General features: G+C 61.1%; 2 protein-coding genes across 4 annotated transcripts; one reads left to right on the top strand and one right to left on the bottom strand.

Annotated features, from left to right (window-relative positions):
- The first annotated feature begins 961 nt into the window (after positions 1-961).
- On the top strand, positions 962-14,684 carry TSPEAR (thrombospondin type laminin G domain and EAR repeats). The gene is made up of 12 exons (XM_075417759.1): positions 962-1,256; positions 3,421-3,641; positions 3,728-3,966; positions 4,093-4,183; positions 4,705-4,861; positions 5,279-5,410; positions 6,922-7,154; positions 10,044-10,230; positions 12,193-12,422; positions 12,717-12,904; positions 13,265-13,366; positions 13,671-14,684. Exons 1-12 carry the CDS (start codon positions 1,163-1,165, stop codon positions 13,822-13,824), a joined length of 2,028 nt encoding a protein of 675 aa, XP_075273874.1. The 5' UTR covers positions 962-1,162; the 3' UTR covers positions 13,825-14,684.
- Positions 14,685-15,158: 474 nt separating this feature from the next.
- On the bottom strand, positions 15,159-18,439 carry LOC104327597 (leucine-rich repeat-containing protein 3). 3 transcript variants are annotated; one of them, XM_075417756.1, is made up of 2 exons: positions 18,351-18,439; positions 15,159-17,016 (listed from the first exon to the last, which is right to left on the bottom strand). In XM_075417756.1, the coding sequence occupies exon 2, from the start codon at positions 16,940-16,942 to the stop codon at positions 16,037-16,039; it is 906 nt and encodes a 301-aa protein (XP_075273871.1). In that variant the 5' UTR covers positions 16,943-17,016; positions 18,351-18,439; the 3' UTR covers positions 15,159-16,036. The 3 variants fall into 3 exon arrangements, with proteins under 3 accessions (XP_075273871.1, XP_075273872.1, XP_075273873.1); XM_075417757.1 differs by having other exon boundaries at positions 18,330-18,425; XM_075417758.1 differs by having other exon boundaries at positions 15,159-16,983; positions 18,351-18,425.
- Positions 18,440-18,992: the final 553 nt, after the last annotated feature.

Here is an 18,992-nt window from a genome sequence, read left to right as displayed (position 1 = left end):
CTCCAGTGGCAGCTCCTCCCAGGGTTGGGGACTGAGGTGCTGGGCGCTCTGTTCCACCACCCGTGGGCTGTGCCCTCCTGGTCCCGGTGAGCTGGCTTTTGGGCCAGCAAGGGTTGCAGACAGAGCAGCAGCGAGGCACGTCCGCGGGTCCAGCTCCGGCTGTTCCTTGCTGACGAAACCCCCGGTTTGCGACACAGTTTTTTGGCGTTTCGTCCTGGCCATCCGCTTTCTATTCCAGCGCTCGCCTTGTGGGAAGGCTTTGGGGAGCGGGGGGGTGGGAGCGCGTTTCAATTGTTCGGGGAATGGAAGCAACTCGCTTTGCGGCTGGAGAAACCCAGCGGAGCTCGCTGTGTGCAGGGAGTTTTTCCACTGCTGGCTCTCCCAGTCGAACAGTGTAACCTCGAGGGTTTCCGAACCAACGCTCTGCACGCTGCCACCGTCCTCGCGGCAGCGCCGGGACTGGTGGCTGGCCTTTGGGCTGGAGCCTTGCCCACGGCACCAGCTGTGCATCACCTGCCCGAGGCCATTTCGGGGGAGAAATGTGCACCTTGTGGGGTCTAGGGTTTTTTTTAAGGCGGGATGGGGTGGACCGAAGGGGACAGAGGATGCCCTCGCTACAGGCTGGGATTGTGCTGCTGAAAGCCCAGGGCTTTTAATGGCAGGAAGGTTCCAACCTTCATCTCTCTAGGCAGGGGCGAATCTCCCACCTACTCCCACATGACCCCAGAAAAAATGAATCACCAAAAATGCAAGGAAGCAATGAAAAAAAAAAAAAAAGAAAAAAAATATATTAAAAACTCCCTCCCTAAAGCCGCCTTCCAGAGGGTTGGGCAAAAGATAAAAGCTCTTCAAGGAGCTGGGACTCCTCCTCTCCCACCACAAAGTTCTCATTTAAATGTCTGCGCGCAGGCTGCAGCCGGCACTGCCTCGGCGGCTGCCCCAGGGGAGCCCCCACCGGCCCCCCAGCCCTGCTGTGGCCCCGGGGGCGATGCCGGGGGCTTAGCACCCCAGAAGCGACGCGGCACATCCCCGTGGAGGTGGTCCCACCAGCAGACTATGTGAGAGCCCCCGGGGGGGCTGAGCCAAGCAGCGCCTGCCTGGGCACGGAGGAGTGGATGGCAAGGGGGTCCCGGTGGATGGACCCCCTGAGGCCAGCCCCCCGATGTCGGCTCCGCTGCTGCTCTGGGTCATCCTCCTCCGCTGGGCCACCAGCGGGGGCTTCGTCCGGGGGGGCAGGACCTGGCAGCACTGCACAGGTAGGAGTGAAGGCCAGCGGGTGGGCTGTGCCAGGAGGGAGGCGTCGAGGCGGGTGTTGGCCATGCCAACGGTTGGGGTGCCCGGGTGCCAGCGGGCCGAGTCTCGGGGTGACAGCACAGCGCGATGCCAGCTGCCAGCACCCCGCCTGCACCTGCGGGCAGTGGGCGGTGGGGTCGTCCCCGTGCCTGCAGCCCGCCGGCATGCCACAGGACCGGGGAGCAACCAGCCCTTCTCGGTGCCGTGGGGAGAGCTGTGGCTCTTCATCCACTGTGACCGCTTCCCCTGCGGCATGAGCTTTGTCCCAAGGTCTGGTGGCTCTGGGGACCAGCTTGAGGAGGGGAAGGGCTGGAAGGAGGAGTGAAAGAGAGCCGTGAAGCCCCCCTGGAAAGTCCCTCCCGCTCCGGAGTCATCGGGGCTCCCTGCACTCTACCAGACACGACCTCCACCCTCCCGCAAGCGAAACTTCCAGGACAGTTTCCGTCCTGCTGCCCCTAGCTGAGGAGCTGGCAGCTCCGACAGCATTTCTCGCAGGGAAGCACTGAGAGCAGCCCGCGCCAGAGAGAGTCCCCGCGCCCCGCGGGGCTCTGCCTTCCTGCCCCCATCCCAGCTCTGCTCGGATCGGGGGCAGCAACTGATGCGGGAGGCAGACTGGGTTGCGCAGCTTTGGTTTTAGGGGTTTGGTTTTGGGTTTAGGACTTGGCCCTTTTCTGGACCCAGCTGAGCTGTCCCCCGGCTCATCCCAGCCTCCCCTGGAGCACTCAAGGGCTCCAAAACCCCTCTGCAAATGCAAGCCTGATTTCAGCTTGTGCTTTTTGCTGAGAAAAACAGGAACTGGTCATTTGCTGAGTCGTGCATTTCTGAAATAAATCGTTTCAGTTAAACCTCCCCCGTCAAGGCTTTGCTTTAGGAGCAGCTTAAACCAGTGGAGGGGTGGCAGGAGGGACGCAGAGGTGGCAGGGTGGGAAGGACCTCGCTGGTCTCCCTGCTCTGGGCTGGATGGAGCCTCGCGAGCAGATCCCTCCTTGCTCTGCCCATCTGGGTTTGGGCTGGCCAGGGGTGCCCGGGGGGTGAAATGCCTCCCCCCTGCAGCTGGTTTGGATTCAGGCACACGCCAGTCCAGCCTTGCTCACAGCTCCCTCCCTCCTAGCTCTCCCGCTGTGCCCCAGCAGCCGAGATTTATTAGTACAAATAGGAGCTAAAAGCTCAGTCTCGCTGGGGTTGGGACAGAGTCAGGGATTTTTTAGTCTAGCCAAGTCCTCCCTCCTCCTCCGGGCATCACCAGCGAGCCCCTCTGCCCCTTGCTGCAGATGCCACAGTCCTGCCAGGGAAGCATTCGAAAATAAACATTGCGAGGGTGCCGAGGTGAGGAAGGAAGGAGAAGCACCCACCGTGGGTGCAGCCCTTCTCGCGGCTGCCGGCACGGGGCTTGCCGGGACGTCAGGCTGACGGCGACCCTGGCACTGTTACCTGGGGACGGCTGTGCAGTGCCGCTGCGCGGGCCGTTCTTCACCTGGGCGATGCCCTGGAGCTGGGCACGCTGTTTCCTCCTCTGGGGAGAGGATAATTATTTAATGAGCGGTTTGGGTGCCTGCCAGGGGAGTACGTATGTGCGTGCGATTAGGGCCGGGTTGGGAGAGCCTGGACTGGGACTGGAGTGGGGAGCGCCGAGCCCCGCTGTCCCGGGGATGGGGAAGCGGCCGCCCTGCAAGCGAGCCTGCGGGCGCCGGATCCCTGCCTGCTCTCCTGGCTCTGGCTGTGGTTGCTGGTGCTGGCGTAGCCCGAGAAAGCTGGTGGCAGCCTGGGGCTGCCAGGCTGCCGGGTCCCAGCTCCGGGGTCAACACTTGGAGCTTCATCCATGGGATGGTTCGCAAGGGTGAGCTGGCATGCTTGGTGCTTGGCATCCCTGATTTGGGGATGGAGAGCTCAGCCTCGACACCTGGAGGGTAGACCTTCCCTGCTCTGGCTTGGCGTAGACCCTGGGCAGGGGACAGCAGCCCCCGGGGGAACGCCAGACCACCACGCTGCTGTGGAGCTCTGCGGCCATCGCTGGAGATGGTCTGGCTGTCTTGAGCACCCCACTGCAAGGCGGGGACCCCATCCCACAGCGGGGCAGGGTGGGATGGCTGCTGCCGCCATGACGCGCTCCGCTGTCTCTTGGCACAGACCTGCGCCCGCTGGACATCCTCTCAGAGGTGGTCCCCGCCAGCGGGCTGGCCCATGGCATGAGGGTGTTTCAAGCGCAGGGGGTGCGCGGTTTCCAGCTCGCTGCCTCGCAGCCCCGTGCCCTGGGCTTCCCCGCCTCCCGGCTCTTCATCCACTGCGACCGCTTCCCTGAGGAGTTCTCCATCATCGTCACGCTGAGGGTCCTCAGCTTCCCGGCCAAGGTAAGCGCCGCCGGCTGGGCACGGAGCTGGCACAGCCCGGCCCTGCAGCTTGCGGCATGCAGATTTGAGTCGGTGCCCTCCCGCAGAGAAACGAGTACATCTTCACGCTGATGGCAGAGGAGAGCCCCGGCGTGCTGGTGGGGCTGCGTTATGCCCCCGACAAGCTCCACTTCCTCTTCTGGAGCCAGGAGCGTGCCGGCGGCTGGCAGACCCGCGTCACCTTCCCCAACGTCTCCCTCTCCGACAGCCAGTGGCACACGCTCGTCCTGGCCGTCTCCGGCCAGTCCTTCTCCCTGACGGTGGACTGCAGCGTCCCCAAGGACGTGTAGGTTGGGGGTGGCAGTGGGCGGCTTGGGAGGGCTGGTAGAGTGATGTTCCTCCACCAGCATCTCCTCCAGCCACCAGCAGATGCCATGAAATTGTCCCCTGCTTCTTCTCTGCCCATCCGCAGGGTGGTGGAGACACCATTTCCAGCCTCTCTGTCAGTGAAGAGAGCCAGCTTCTACCTGGGCAACAGGAGGAGAAGGAAAGGCGTGTTCACGGTAGGTGCCCCACTGGCAGGGCTTGCGCCACAGCGTGGACGGTGGAGGTGGCTGGGGGTCCCGGTGCTGGGCTCAGTCCCTGTCCGGCTGTGGGTGTGCAAGGGGCAGAGCTGGCGACTGGCACTTGGTGGGACAAATCTGTTTTAATTTAAGAGGACACTGCCAGCAGTGAGTGCCGGGACAGTCGATGGCACAATCTCGTTGATATAAATGTTAGGCAGGGCCTGAACCTGACCAGCAGTGAAAAGCGGAGGCGGTGAAAGCCGTCCACAGTGAACGAGCCACTTGCCAACGCTCCCCTCGCACCAGCTGTCGAATTGCCCGGGATGGAGATTTTGGCAGGCTGGGCATGTCATGAGGATCTGATAAATGTGCATGAATCCTGTGGAGGCTTCCACAGCCCAGGAGGGAGGGCAACGAGCAAGAGTCGGGAGGGAAATCCAAGGGCACGAATCACCTGCAGTTTCCATTTCTTGGTCTTGCTGGACTTGCCCTCCATCCTGCTGCTCCCACTTTCCCAGGGCTTGCTGAGACAGCTTGTCCTGCTGCCAGGAGCCGATGCCACCCCTCGGATATGCACCGCCATGAACTTCAAAGTCGCGACACTCTCTGTCCCCACTGTCCTCCAGGATGTCCCTGCAAAGCCAGCGAGCAACGAGGTGCTAAAATACCCCTACGGTCAGTAACTCGCGGCGGCACGGGCTCGGTTGGCCGCCCTCCGCTGCTGTTGAGGAAGGCTCTTTGCCTTTTTGCTGGGCATGGAGCAGGAGCGGAGGGGAAGAGGGTGCCCCCAGCACCCTCTGCTTCTCAGCGCATGTGTGGGGTGGGATGCCTGTCTGAAACCCCCCTGGAGAGCCAGGGTACCCCTGCCCAGGTCCCTTGGCAGCACTGGGCTTGTGTCAGTCGCCCCATGGGTGCCAAGCCCCAGGGTGACTTCCCGGCTCAGTGCCGGGATGCCATTTCCCCCGTTCCCCAGTGCCCGTCATCAGGATGGGAGCAGGACACCCAATCCTGCCTGTGTGCACGGAGACGAGCCTCGCTGCTCCTCCGTCACGTGTGCTAAGAGGCATCTGCCTTGCTCCTCTTGGTGCCCAGAGACCGACACGAAGGTGACCCTGGGGTCCCGTCCACCCTGCACCAAGCAGGAGAAGGCGCAGTTCTGGTTCAACGCCTCCCGGCGAGGGCTGTACCTCTGCAACGGCAGCGCCTGGATTTCCGTGCTGGAAGGTACTGGTGTGCAATGCGCTCTCGGGGATGGAGGGAGGCTCTTGCAGCGGAGGAGGAGCGGCGATTTGCCCTTGACAGCACTTTGGGGTGGGAACCAAGTCAGGCAACAGCAGAATGAGAGAGCTGTGGTGTCCCTCTGCCTCTGCCCTGCTTGGCTGGGCTTTGCTTTGCTCTCGGTGACCACATTGACACTTCCAGTGCAGTGCTGGATTCCCGCTCACTCATACAGTGCCCGTGTTGTCCATCCACCTTATCCATGTTGTCCATCCCTCCTGGGGCTTCTCCGGTTGGGAACGAGTTCCCGGTCTGTCCGAGTGGGACAGCTCACCCCACGGAGAGCCATGCTCGGGGTGCTGGGGTGCTCCCTGCTGCAGGGTCCCAACCACACAGGTGCTCCCGGTGCCGAAGCGCTTGTGGGGTGGACAAGAAGGAGCAGAAAGACCCATCAGCTGCCTGAAGGAGCAATGGCAGGGTGGCGGAGGCAGGTGCCCATGTTGTCCCAGCTCTGGTGGCCTTTGTGCAGAAAATAGTGGGGCAACATTGGAGCAACAGGGTGGCAAAGCAGCCAGAGCCTAGAGGGATGGACGTTATTCGATTATGAAATGAATTTCGCCCACTGGCACTCTCCCACTTGCTCCAGGCAGTCTGCCCAAGATCCCTGGTGAGGACATGGAGGACGGGACATGCCCACAACTGAACCATCCTTCCCCCTTCTCCCAGGGCTTTGCTTACGCTGGTGCCCCCATGGTGGGTTTGGATGAGCTGTTTGCTCCCCACAGGAGCTGGCAGTAGCTGGACTCCCCATCCTTCCGCACCTCTGGAAGTCACTAGGATTGGCACCATGTCCTTGTTTTGCCAAGGAGACCTTGTACTGGGATCTTGCTGATCTGTGTCTGTTGGTACCACCAACACTGGCCCTTCTTGTAGCCCTTGTGCTGCCATTTGTCTCTTCCAGTGCCCACCCATTTGCTGTTGGGACCACTCTTAGCATTTCTGTTCTAATTTCTGGCATTAATTCTGTCTAAGTCTTCTCTAACTTCTTCCAGAACTTATACTGACTCCAGCCAGAGAAAACATCTGGTGCAGGGCTGCTGCAGGTGGGTAGGGGTAAACCCGGCTGGTCTCAGCAGCCCACACCCTTTCACTGTAGTCCCCTCTTCTCCTCCTTGTTCTTTTTAGGATAAATATGTCAACCCACTTCTTAAGCAGCAATCAAAATCCGTGGCATAGGAGAATGCCTGGCAGGGCATTTTGCAGCCCTGCCTTCCGCCGGAGAACAGGCAGGAGTGGATGGGGCTGGACAGGCTGCCCAACGAGATGGAGTCAGGCCTTTTACCACTGTCTCTGGTTTTAGCCCTTCACCACCAGCGACACCAGGACCTTCATTTTCCCCTCATAAAGCTCAATCCAGCAGCAGGCACCGATGAACCAACTCTGCTGTGCGATGTGGGGCACCTCTCCAGGCAGGTCTGGTTTTAACCTCACCCCTCTTTTTTTGTGTGTTCTCCTAGTCAAACAAAGGCTGGACTATGTGGAGGAGTACCAGAACCTGGTGACCAACTCTGAGACGATGGGCATTGAGATCTTCACCATCCCAAAGGTGGGACTCTTCGCAGCCACTGCCAACCGGTACACCCCCCCGGGATCGGCCATCTATAAGTGGACCGATGGGAAGTTTGTGCCCTACCAGAACATCCCCACCTACCAAGCTCAGTCCTGGAAGTATTTCACCATAGGAAAGAAGGTAAGTCTGCCTGGAAGGTTGTTTCAGTGCCTTCATATTTCAGTATATTAAACTGCAGTTGCCCAACACTGGCTTCTTCTCTGAAGCCCTGGGTCTCAGGCATGCTTTAGGGGGGTGAATCTTTCTCTCTTCTGTCTTTGGTGGTGTCACACTGATACACATACTCAGCCGGTAAGGGTCTGTCCTAGGGACTGCCAGCTGATCTGCGGGCTGCCCTCTGGGTTTTACTATTTTTGCCGAGACACAACTACATCCACCCAGGACATTTTCAGCAACGGATGCTGGCAGCATAGGTCTGGAGTGCTCAGATCTCTTCCCCGGAGATCTCCAGGGTGTCTGCGAGGTCAGCCTCCAAAGCCAGCTGCCAGAGCTGGATCCCCTCATGTGCTGGGGTTCGTTTCTGGCAGGCCCTGCTTGTTCCTGTCTCAGATGTAGAGAGTGCCAGTATCAGAATGCCCTCCGTGCAGAGTGCAGAGCTGCAGCCCAGCCTGCCCCGGGTGTGCTCGCAGCGCAGCCTCCACACCGGCGCAGAGCTGACCGCCCCGGGGAGCGGGTTTTGCTGCGGTCCCCATCCGGCACCATGAAGCACGGCAGAGGTCACCCCAGGCAGCGGCTGTGGCACTGCTCTTGGGGACACACGGCTCCTGACATGGGAGCACAAAGCCCTCCTGGAGCTCCGACTGTGGCGGGCGTCCTGCCATGCGTAAGGTCTGCTCTGGTCTCAGAGATCTGCCTGTGGTCTCAGAGCACCGTCGGAGCCTGTAGCTCCCTCCCGAGACCCACTGAGTCCAACCTTCTGTAGCTTTAAGCCCTCTTGATTTTAAGTCATTCCAGGACTTTGGAGCCATCTCTCCTCCCCTGGGCAACCTGCCATGGGACTTCTGGAGAGTTCCTCTCCCTGGGGAGCTACTTACCACTTTCCAAGGAGCCCCAGGCAAGCCAAACAAACATCTGCTGAGGGCCAGCTCTGTGCAGAGCTCCTAGGGTAGTTGGGATCGTTCCCCCTCCGGGATGACCTGTTCTGGCTTTGTCACCAGATGCCGCACAGGGTGGCTGCAGGGCTCCCCATCGTGAGCCACGGGCTCCAGAGTACAGAGGGATGGGCAGAAGTCCTGCCTCCAGGCTTGGTGGCACTGACAGCCCTGCTGCTTGGATACAAGTTGGCCACGTCCCCATTACCTGCCTGACGGCTGGGTCCTGCAGAAAACCTGGTCAAGCCCTGAAAATGCAGCTGTGTTGCAAAGCTTGCTTTGGGCTAGGAATGTGCCTGCCATCCCCAGCCCTGCAAAGCTCTGGCTGAACCCTCATGGGTGGGAGACAGAAACATCCTCAGCTGGGTTTATCTGCTGATGGGAACTACCTTGAGACTCCCCAGTGTTAGTCTGGACCCACAATACCCCCTTGCAGCGATGGCTGTGGGGGCAGAGAATACCACCAGGCTGGGGGGGTCCCAACTCCCGGTAGGTTCTGCAAAGTGAAGCACTTGTGTTGGTGCTCACCAAGGCTCATGTGCTCTGGGTTTGCCTTCAGGGTCTTCACTGGGAAAAACTTAGACTTACTAGGCAGGATGGCCTTTCTTGCACAGCTTGGGGCACATTTTCTAGTTAGGGCTAGCCTTGGTGCTCTGGAATGGCTGGGGACAGAGGCAGGCACCCTGCGTGCAGCTGCGCATGCTTGGCACGTTTCTGCATGGAGATGCTGACCAGGTAGGTGTTGCACTGGCAGTGGTACAGATCTCTCCAGTTAGCCCAGGTTCCTCGCACATGTTGCAGGTGGGATGCACCTCTGTAGGTGTCAGCAGGTTGTTACTGCACCAGGACTTGGTGATGCTCTGCCGGGACAGGGTGAAGAGCCCCAGAGGACAGTGTCCGGGTCTGCTGGTGGCTCCTGTCAATGGAGAGCAAGGGACCGCAGGCTCCTGAGTTGCGGGGTTGGCCTTACTCCTCCCTCTGAAGCTGTGTTTCTGGAGATGCCCCGAAGGGACTCCCCAGCCTGGGTCTCTAAGGGAGAGCTGCCCAGCACTGGGGATGTACCTTCCCTGGAGCAACATGTGGACCCAGGACAGGCCTCTGCTGAGGGTGGAAGGTGTCTTATCCTTGGGAGCGGCTGAGCCTTGGCTGGTGCTGCAGGGTCCTGCACAGGGCAGGAGGCAGGAGAAACCCCCCCCCCACTGACTTTTCTGCTTGTGGGCTGTGTGTCTGTGCTTCTTTGTGGCCCGAACTGGGGCATAACCTCTGCCATTCCATACGGAACACGCCGGAGTGGCAGGGCCAGCACGCCACCCATGTGCTGAGATCGCTCCCCGCCTTGCACAAGGTCATTTCTGCTGCTGCACACTTGTCCCCAATGCTCACAGGGGGGTTTTCTTGGTCTGGAAACTGTTTGGTCTCAGAGAATTGTTACCATCATTATTACCATTATCATATCTGCAGTTTTTCTTCTGATCAGCCTTTCCTTGCGGGGAAGGTTTGGTAGCTCGGATCCCCGCCTTCCCCAGCCTGTTTCACCAGCACGGCCGTGCTCCCCGTCCCCGGGGCTGGCGGGGTGCAAGCGGCCGCAGCACGGCTCTCCCCCCGCTCAGCTCCGAAGCTCTGGCTGTGAGTTTTGTCCCTGCCCCGGCTCTGCAGGCAGTGGGCACTGCTGCCGCCATGCACAAAGACCCACACGGGCCACCGGGTCCCTGTCCCCCTCTTTGGGCACACTGTGCTGCTTGGGGGATGCTTGGGGACCCCTGCCAGCCAGGGCCATCTTGCCCTACGCCGACCACCTCGGTCCCTGGCCCCACATCCCGTGGGCACCCGCCCCCACCCATCCCATCTTCACCCTGCCCGCGCTTGTCCGCGCCCCTTTGAGGAGAAAACCAAGATGTCCTGGCTTGTTATTTTTCAGATCTTCCTAGCAGTGGCTAATTTTGAGCAGAATGACAGGGGTCAGGAGTTCTCTGTAATATACAAGTGGAGCCGCAGGAAAGAGAAATTCATCACGTACCAGAGGATCACCACGCACAGCGCTAGGGACTGGGAGGCATTTGTCATTGAGGGAGAGGCTTTCCTCGCAGTGGTCAACCACAGAGAAGGTACCCAGCCCTTATATCCCCTACCGGCCCGGCTCAGCTGGGGCAGGTGGCCCTGGGGTGACGCCAGGGACCACGGCACCCCGCCGCAGACACCCTGCTCGAGAGCATCCTCCCGTTGCCATGTCAACGCTGCAGCTCTCTGCTCCCTCTGCATCCTCTGCCAGAGCGCGGGGCAAAGCCGGGGAGTCGGTGCACATGGCTCGGAGCACGGTGTCCCTCAGGAAGCCCAAACCCTTGCAGACCCTCTCGCTTTAGGAGAGAAAAGCACTCGGGGAAGTGGCTGACACTGGTGCCCCTCCGGGTTTCTGGCTGCGGGGGACAAGGACGGGAGTGGGGACGGTGTCTTTGCTGAATCTCTCTGCTTTTTTTCATTTGTTTCCCCAATGCTACATAACATGGTGGGGTGGTGAGGGCAGCTGCATGGGTTTGGAGGAGCTGAGCCTTTTGAGAAGCCAGAGCCTTGGCCTTGTGGGCGCGCCGGGAACTGAGGGAAGCCGAGTGAGAGCCTGCTGGCGTCCCTCCCTCCCCGGGCACCCTGCAGATGTGATCCACCCTTGTTCCCCTCCCAGGCCACTAGCTGTTCTGGGTTGGGGCATGCACCCCTCAGCACGAGGAACGAAGGAGTCGCTACCACAGCCCTGGCTCTCCAGGATGCTCCCAGCCGGGCTCAGGCGCTGGGCCGCTGGGCTCCTTCCCTGCCATCAGGGCTGGTTCCTGAGGCATCAGCTACTCCGGCACCAGGCTCAAAGCTGGTGGCAGGTTGCTTGAGCACCAGCTGCCCATGAGCTGGGCTAGAAACTCCCCCTGTCACCTGTTGGACCCCACCACGGCCAGTTTGGATGAGACCTACTCCCGTGGCAGTGGCAGCAGAAAGGTCCCTTTGGCAGCCATGAACATCATGCAGGGGTTAGGACCATCATGGCCAAGCCAAACCGGGTGTGTTCACCTTAGGGGGTGGTGGAATGTCAGTCCCTGAGGAGCTGCCACTTATCCATGTGGCCATTGCCCAAACACCCTGTTCTCAATGCAGCCCTGCTTGCCAAAGTCTCCTCCATTGCAATGAGGAATGAGGATTGCCCATAAACCCGTTAGCACGTGTTCCTGCTGCTACTCAGCCACCAGAAACACCAGCAGGGCCAGGCCGAGCACAGCAGTGCTTAGTGAGCGTGGGGTGGAAGGGGGCTGGGCGTGCCCCCCCTCCTGTCCCCATGAAGCCAGCTCTTTATTAGAAGAACGTGTATGGCTGGAGAGGTTGTGCCAGGCTGGAGGTGCAGAAAGATTTTTAGCTTTAAAGCCACCTGGGTCCCACACAGACATGAGGTCGAGATGCTTGGACAGAGCCCAGGAGCTGGATGGAGCATGTGCTTTGGTGCTGGTGGGCTCTGGAGCTCATACCATCAGAGGGATCAGCACATGGAGGTCCCTGGCCAGCTCCAGAGCTCAGGAGCTGAGCATGGGGACTTAGCAAAGGAGTGCTGGAAAGCATGAGTGCAGTGCCGTTCCAGCTGTGGGCCCCTCCCAGGTGTGCGAACTTGTGTCTGAAGGGTGATGGCAGCCTGTGATGTTGGTAGCTTAGGGACTCGGCTGAGACTGACCCGGTCACAGTCCAGCTGGGACTCAACTGGGCAGAGCTTGGCTGCCCCGGGATGCTGGCACGGTGCCTCCGGTGTGCTTCTCGCGTGGTGCAGACAGCACCCTCCCGTCCCTCCTCTGCCATGAAGCTGTCACCGCGTGCTCAGGAACAAGCTGCCAGCGTGTTCAGTGGGGATGGAGGCTCTAGGTAGGGATGGAGGCTCTAGCGTCTCTTGGCTACTTCCTGGGGAGCGATTGGTCACTAGAAAACAGCCTGGCAACCTGCTGGTAGATACTTGCGTAGCTGAACCTGTTTCTAGGTCTTGTTTCGTACGTGGGCCAGGTATTCCTTTTCCTCATGGTGCATGTCTGTCTGTCTGTCTCCACCAGGGAATAACCACAACATAGACAGTGTGATATACAAGTGGAACCCCAGGACAGGGTTGTTTGAAACCAACCAGACGATCCCTACCTCTGGAGCCTACGACTGGGAATTTTTCACCATCGGGCCATATTCCTTCTTGGCTGTGGCTAACACGTTCAATGGCACATCCACTAAGATCTACTCGCACATCTACATCTGGCTCAGTGGCTCTTTCCAGCTCTTCCAGTCTATCCTGGTAAGGCTTGGCCACTGATCAAACTCTACTCCTTGGTCCCCAGTCTGGGTTTTGACAAGCCAGGGAACAATTACAGAGACAGATGCTCTTCAGTCCTCTGGAAAGGCAGTGATATTTCCCCACTGATTCTTCCAAAGGGATTGACCGAGTGAGGTTTATTTTTTTCCTCGGAGGGTTTTAGGAGTGGGTAACTTCCCCGCTGCACCACCAGCAGGTCCCCACACCCCTCACAGCATCCTTGGCTTGCGAAGGCTTGTCCACATCCAGCTTCTCCTGTGGCTTCCTTCCCCACAGACTTTTGGTGCTGCTGACTGGGAGGTCTTTCGTATCGGGGACAGAGTCTTCCTGGCTGTTGCAAACAGCCACAGCTATGACAGCGGGATGCCAGCACCCTCTAACTTCTACGCCATCAACTCCTCCATCTACGAGCTGAACATCACTGCCCAGATGTTTGTCAAATTCCAGGACCTCCTCACCTACAGGTACCTGTGCAAAGAGTCAGGGTGCTCATCAGTCCACGTCCTTCTCCTCAGCAACCCAGAGGTCTCCTGGAGGGTTCATACAGGCTTGCACGCTGCCGGGGACCGAGGCTGGTGAGGAGGGCAATGAGTGATGGGTCCTTGGCACCAAATCCCAGTGGGAGCTAGGAGAAGGCCCTGGATTTGGGAACAAGGGTGGATTTCCATTTCAGGTATAGCCTGGGAAGAGCAGGGTTTTGGGCATATCATCAGGGTGACAGAGATTGGGGCGGGGTGGGTTCAGCCCCGTGGACACACAGCCCCTTCCTCGGCTGGCCATGGAGGGACCACCTCACCTGCCCCTCTGCTTGCTTCATCCCTCAGTGCCCTGGACTGGGAGTTCTTCTCGGTGGGAGACGACTCTTTCCTGGTGGTAGCAAACTCCTTCGATGGCTTCACCTTCTCCGTTAACAGTATTATCTACAGGTACTGCTGGTTAGGAGGGCAGGGTTGGGTGGTTGGGTGGTTGGTCCCAGCAGGAAAAAGCTTGCCAGAAGCCCAGCACAGGGGCAACCTCTGTGGATGCTGATGCATCTTCCCAGGGAGGACAGACAGGACTGCTGCCTGTTTCTGGAGGGGTTTCTGGGCAGGAATGAGAAGCCCCAGTGAGGGACTTCCCACCCTGAACCACAGCAGGAAGGTGGGAGATGCCAGCCCCATGGCTTGGCTTGCCTGCCCCATTTCAGGTGCCCAGCTTGTGCCCCAAGAGCTAACTGACCTCCTCGTGCAGGTGGCAAGGCTATGAAGGCTTCGTAGCGGCTCACCACCTCCCCACTGTTGGCTGTAGAGACTGGGAGGCATTCCACGCTGCCGAGGGCTCCTACCTCCTCTACTCCAGCGCCAAGGAGCCGCTTTCCAAGGTGCTCAAGCTGAAAACCACCTGAGGTGGCTGAGACGCGCTCAGCTCATCCCCAGGATCAGGGTGAGCTGGGCGCCGAGGTGAAGATGGACCATAGAGCCCAGGGATGGCTGCAGCATCAGCCCTGCAGCTGGCTGGTTGCATGCTCCACAGGATGGGGAGGAGGAGGAGGAGGAGGGGAGCACAGGAGCTCCCTGCAGCCTTGTCCGGGGGCTGGAAAAGGGACTGCAACCCTGCTTTGCTGCTGTTTCTCCTGGGCAAGCTCTCCTGCCATGCTCCAGAGCCATGTACTCTGCAGGGACCCCGGCACTTGGCAGTCTCCAGCCAGGAGGGACCCAGAGCTGCCGTTGGTTGTGGCCAGAGCTCACACAAAGCCAGGGAGGAAAGAGACTGTGCAGAGCGTGTGCTGCTGGGGTGGGTGCGTGGCAGGGGGGAGGAAACAGCATGTGAGAAATTGGGGAAAAAGGTGGCTTTGGGCTTGGCTCCGGCTGCCCAGTGCCTGGGGCTGCAATGCTGCCGAGGAGCCACCTGGTTTCACATTGCACACCACGCTTTGATGTCCATCTTCGGTGGCCTCACCACCCCACCCCATCCCACAGCCACGGGTCCCTGCCCACATCCTGCTGCGCCATGGCTGGTTCCAGCTGTCCTCGCCCAGAGACAGGTGGCTGTTGTACAAATCCATGGACAGGTGCTGCATCTTGCACCCCTTGGCATAAGGTCAGCGACTCCTGAGCAAACCTGCGGTGCGTTGGGACCAACCCAGCTGCCACGGGCATGGGAAAGACCCCAAACTGCTCCAGGTGAAACTGTGGCCTCTTTCCTTTTCCTTGCCTTTGTCTGGGGGACTCTTTTGCTTAACCAGAGCTCTAATAAACTGTGTGCACCCGGCCTTCGTCCCGCGTGCAAGCTGCGGGTACCTGAGCTGCTCTGCCCATGGCGGAGGCTTCCCTCCGCTCAACAAGCCACCCCCAGGTGAGATGGGGCCGTGCCCGTGGCCATAGGTGGCCTGTGAGGACGAGGTGGCCCTGAGCACAGCGGGGTACTGGGGGGAGGGTGCCCCTCTGCCTCCCCCCACTCAGGACCCTCTGCCTCTCCCGACTGGCCCAGAGCATCTCTCAGCCTTCCCCAGCCCCAGGCACCCCACTGGGGCTGGGCCACCCACCCTGGTGCTGGGGAGCCCACAGGAGGAAGGGGCTGGGGGGGTCACGGCTCCCCTGCGGTTTGAGCCCAGGAAAGCCACCACGGGCAGCCCCTGCAGACCTCCCTGCTCCCCCAGCCCCGCTGTGGCTGCAGCTAGCTCTGCTGGTAAGAACGATTCCTTGCTTGTGAAACAAGGCAGAACTCAGTTTGCTTCCGTGGTGCTGAGCCGTGAGCAGCGTCTCTAGTTTGGCCCCAGGAAAAGGCAGGATGAAACAAGACGTACCAGCCGGGATGCAGAGGCACCGCTGGGCCGGCTGGCTCCTGCTCGAGGCAGGCTGAGGTGAGGGTGGAGGGGATGTAACCTAATGGAGTCCAGCTGGCGCGTTGAATTTAGGCTCGTCTGCTTTGGCAGAGATTGAATTAGGACAAGTGCAAACCCCTCGAGTGCCACTGCCTTCCCCAGACGCCCGGCTCCAGTGCAGCGCAAACCCTGCGGGCTCTTCCTGCGTGCGGAGCTTTATTGAGAAATCGAGGGTTTGGGAGATCACCCCCGGGGGGCCGGTGGCAGGCAGAGGCTGCCGAGATGCCACGCGGGGGGCTGGGGCTGATGTCCTGCTCTCTGCAAGGCTGGTCCCTCCCTGGGGGCAGGACAGGGTGACCCCACTGCACAGAGCGACCCATCCCTCCACACCCCAGGTTCCGGGGACCTCCTGGCCCCACAAGAGCCCCCACCCTCATCTGTGTCATCCCCTCCTAGGGGCTTGTTCTCACCAGACCACGTGGGCTGCGAGCATGTGGCTGGAGCTGCTTTCTCTGCGAGCCCAGCTCTGGCAGGGGAGAAGGGGTCTGTGCGGGGGGGCTCTCCCCAGGAACCTGGGCTCCACAGGCAGGTCTGCGTGGGGTGTTCCTGCCATCCCTCCCCTACGTCGTTTGCTCACGCTCAGTCCAGCATCACTGGCGAGGGGCGAAGTCAGTGGCACGCGTTTGCAGAACCACAGCAAGCACTGGAAAAGCCCGTAGAGAAGCTTTGAAGCCCTTCTGGTTGCCACTGGCTCCCTGCAAAGGAGCTGGGAACAGGGCACCCCAATCCTGCACTACAGGGCAGTGCTGGTGGTCTCTGCATGGCCCTGGGTGCTCGGCAGTGACTTCAGGTAATCCACATGCTTGCAGGTGTCCTCTCGATTGTGCCGGACGTAGCAGATCACGTAGACAATGACCATGGCGAACCAGCCGAACATGGTGATGAACATGGCCACGTCCGTGGTTCTCTGACGCACGCTGCAGAAGTTGACGCCGGCGTCCAGGACCTGGAGCAGCGGCTTGCCCACGTACTCCTCCCGTGGGGCCGTGTGGCAGGTGATGTCCTGGACAGAGTCGGGGTCCAGCCGAGCCTCCCACAGCACCTCCTGCAAGGCACACTCGCAGTGCCAGGGGTTGTTGGCCAGCCGGAGCTTGGCGTTGAGCGCCAGCAAGGCCTCCTTGGGGATGCTGCGGATGCGGTTGCTGGAGAGGTCGAGGGTACGCAGCCCAGCAGCCACCCCTTTGAAAGCCGCCCTGTCGATCTTCTCAATGGCGTTCCTGGAGAGATCGAGTTCCTCCAGGTGGGAGAGGTGCCTGAAGGCATTGCTGGGGATCCTGGTGATGCTGTTAGTGTCCAGCTTGAGGAACACCGCGTCTTTGGGGATGTCCTTGGGGATCTCCTCCAAGTGCCGGGAGCTGCAGAGGACGGCCTTCGCCCCTGCCCGCTCCGTGCACTGGCAGCTCGGGGGGCAGGAGCTGCCCCAGGGGATGCACAGCAGCAGACAAAAGAAAGCCTGGGCAACGCTGGCCGCCGGCGTGGTGGTGACGGCCATCTTGCACCCGGCCAGCTTGACATGGCTGCTGGCGATTCCCCGGTGGCTGCAGCAGCTCCTGGGCAGCAGGGCGGCTCCTCTGCGCTCCTGCGAAGCCTCTCCCATTGCTGGAGGAAAGCGGTGGGCGGAGGGGATGCGACACGGCATTATTTCCTGGAACGCCGCCGACGTCTCGGGTGTGATGTGCCCTGGCAAAGCGGTGAGAGGCTGGGCTCAGGAGCCTGGAAAATAAGGGTGGGATGATACTGCCTACCATGTGTTCCAGGACAGCTCAGTTTGGCTTAAGATTAATTCTACTCGGACATAGAGCTGCAGAGATAAAAACCTTCCCCCCCGTCTCCCTCCATCCCCATCTCGGCACAGACCACCCAGGCAGGCAAAGGGTGCTGCAGGACGGGGGTGTCGAGACGGGCACGGCCCAGGAGCCTCTGCCCCAGCCTGCTGCCAGTTTCCACACGGGACATGGTGATGTGCTGCTGAAGAGCAGCAGCAAATTCCTATCTCACCATCCCCGAGTGTTAAAAAAAAATGATGAGTCAGACTCCCCGAATCATCAGGCTGGCTTAATCACCACCGAGTTTTTAAATAACAAGATGTGGAGCTCTTTTGCTTTCCCCATCTGGTCCATGAGCTGGTACAAGTCACGTTTCCAAGGGTTTTGCCAAACCAGTGGTTTGGAGGCGAATTTGTTTTTTGAAATAAAGTGTGAGGTTTAACAGCCTGACTGGGAGCTGGAGCTGAGGACCAGAGCCACTGACTACCACAGTGAAGGGGGTGATCTGGGAGCCCTGCTGGGGCTGAGGCAGGAGGTGAAGCAGGGGGGCCCTCTCTCCTCTGCCCCTTGGTGCTACCCACACCTCTCCTGCTGCCTTGGCCAGGCTGGGGGGAAGAGATCCCCATGGAGGGGCAAGCTGGGGTGGGGTGGGGAGCCTGGCAGGCCCAGGTAGCCTTTCATCCCAGAATGAAATTCTCCGTGGTGCTCTCACTGGGAGAGCAGCAGCCGTTATCCCTCGGGTACCAGCAATTCTTCTGATAATGGCATCCCCCTGGTAACAGCATCCTCTAAGTCGCAGCATCTCCCAGGCGTGAGCATCCTCAGCGTAGCAGCCGGGGGGATGCTCGAACCTGGGGGACGCTGCTCGGGGGCCTGCCCAGGGCTGTGCGGCTGGGTGGTGGGCTCTTCCAGGGGAGACGAAGTCACGCTGCCCGGGCTTTCCTCCGGCTCTGCCGGGGTCTGCCAGCCCGGTCTGTCCGGGGGAAGCAAGGATGCGGTGCCAGCTCCCGGCGCCTGCCTGCTCCCGTCCCTGGAGGGCCCGCAGACGCCCCCGCCCCGCCGCCCCGGCCGGACCCCGCCGTGTGCGGGGCTGATGCCCGGCCCCGACCCCCGCACACGCCCTGCCCGGGGGGGGCCGGGGAGCCGCACCCGACCGGGCGAGGGGCTTGGGGAGCAGGGACCCCCGCCGGGCTCCGCGCACCAGAACCGGCCCCCCCGCCCCGCCGCCGAGTCCCTTACCGGCTGCCGGGGGTCCCTTACCGGCTGCCGGGGGTCCCTTACCGTCTCCGCGTCGGTTCGGCTCCGGCCGCGGCTGCGGTGCTCGGCGCCCACCCCACCTGTTGCTGCGGCTGCTCCCGCCGCGGCCCCCGGGGCGGGCGGTCCCCGCCTCGACGGCACCGGGGGGGGCCGGGGGGGGGGCACCGGGGGGGGCCCTGTGGCTGCGCGGGGCTGGGCGGGCGGGGAGACCGCCGGGCCGGGGCGGGGGGATCGGGGCTGCGCGGCCGCGGGGGCTGCGGGCGAGCGGCAGCGCGGAGCCCTCCGTGCGGTAACTGAGCCGCGGTGATTAGGTTTCAGCGACGCTTCCTAGGCTGCGGCTGCCGCCCACCGGTTCGGGGCTGCGGGTCGAGGAGAGCTGTGAGCTGCGGGTCTAGGAGAGCTGTGAGCTGCGGGTCGGGGAGAGCTGTGAGCTGCGGGTCGAGGAACAAAGTGAGCTGCGGGTCTAGGAACTCGATGAGCTGCTGTAAGGCGCAATCGCCTCTGCCCTCCCCAGCCGTGCCCCCAGCCTGGCCCTCCCTGCGCCTGAGCTGGCTCTCAGCGGACCACCGTGACAAGCAGACATCAAGGAGGCCAAGAGCGATGGCAGACGGTGCTGTGCCACTGCCTTGGCACGCAGCTTGCTGTTCAGCAGCTCCTCACATTGAC

Source organism: Opisthocomus hoazin, chromosome 4 (assembly GCF_030867145.1).
Source record: "Opisthocomus hoazin isolate bOpiHoa1 chromosome 4, bOpiHoa1.hap1, whole genome shotgun sequence".
NCBI lineage: Eukaryota > Metazoa > Chordata > Aves > Opisthocomiformes > Opisthocomidae > Opisthocomus > Opisthocomus hoazin.
Note: the sequence above shows the minus strand (reverse complement) of the source record. Positions and strands in the feature narration are given on the sequence as shown.

What these genes read in the sequence shown, in the direction of transcription:
- LOC104327597 (XM_075417756.1), bottom strand. Translation starts at nt 16,942, where the DNA reads ATGCCGTGTCGCATCCCCTCCGCCCACCGCTTTCCTCCAGCAATGGGA.
- TSPEAR (XM_075417759.1), top strand. Translation starts at nt 1,163, where the DNA reads ATGTCGGCTCCGCTGCTGCTCTGGGTCATCCTCCTCCGCTGGGCCACC. An exon ending in TGCAGCGTCCCCAAGGACGT is followed by an intron (nt 3,967 to 4,092) that starts GTAGGTTGGGGG and finishes GCCCATCCGCAG; the next exon opens with GGTGGTGGAGACACCATTTC. An exon ending in GTTAACAGTATTATCTACAG is followed by an intron (nt 13,367 to 13,670) that starts GTACTGCTGGTT and finishes CTCCTCGTGCAG; the next exon opens with GTGGCAAGGCTATGAAGGCT.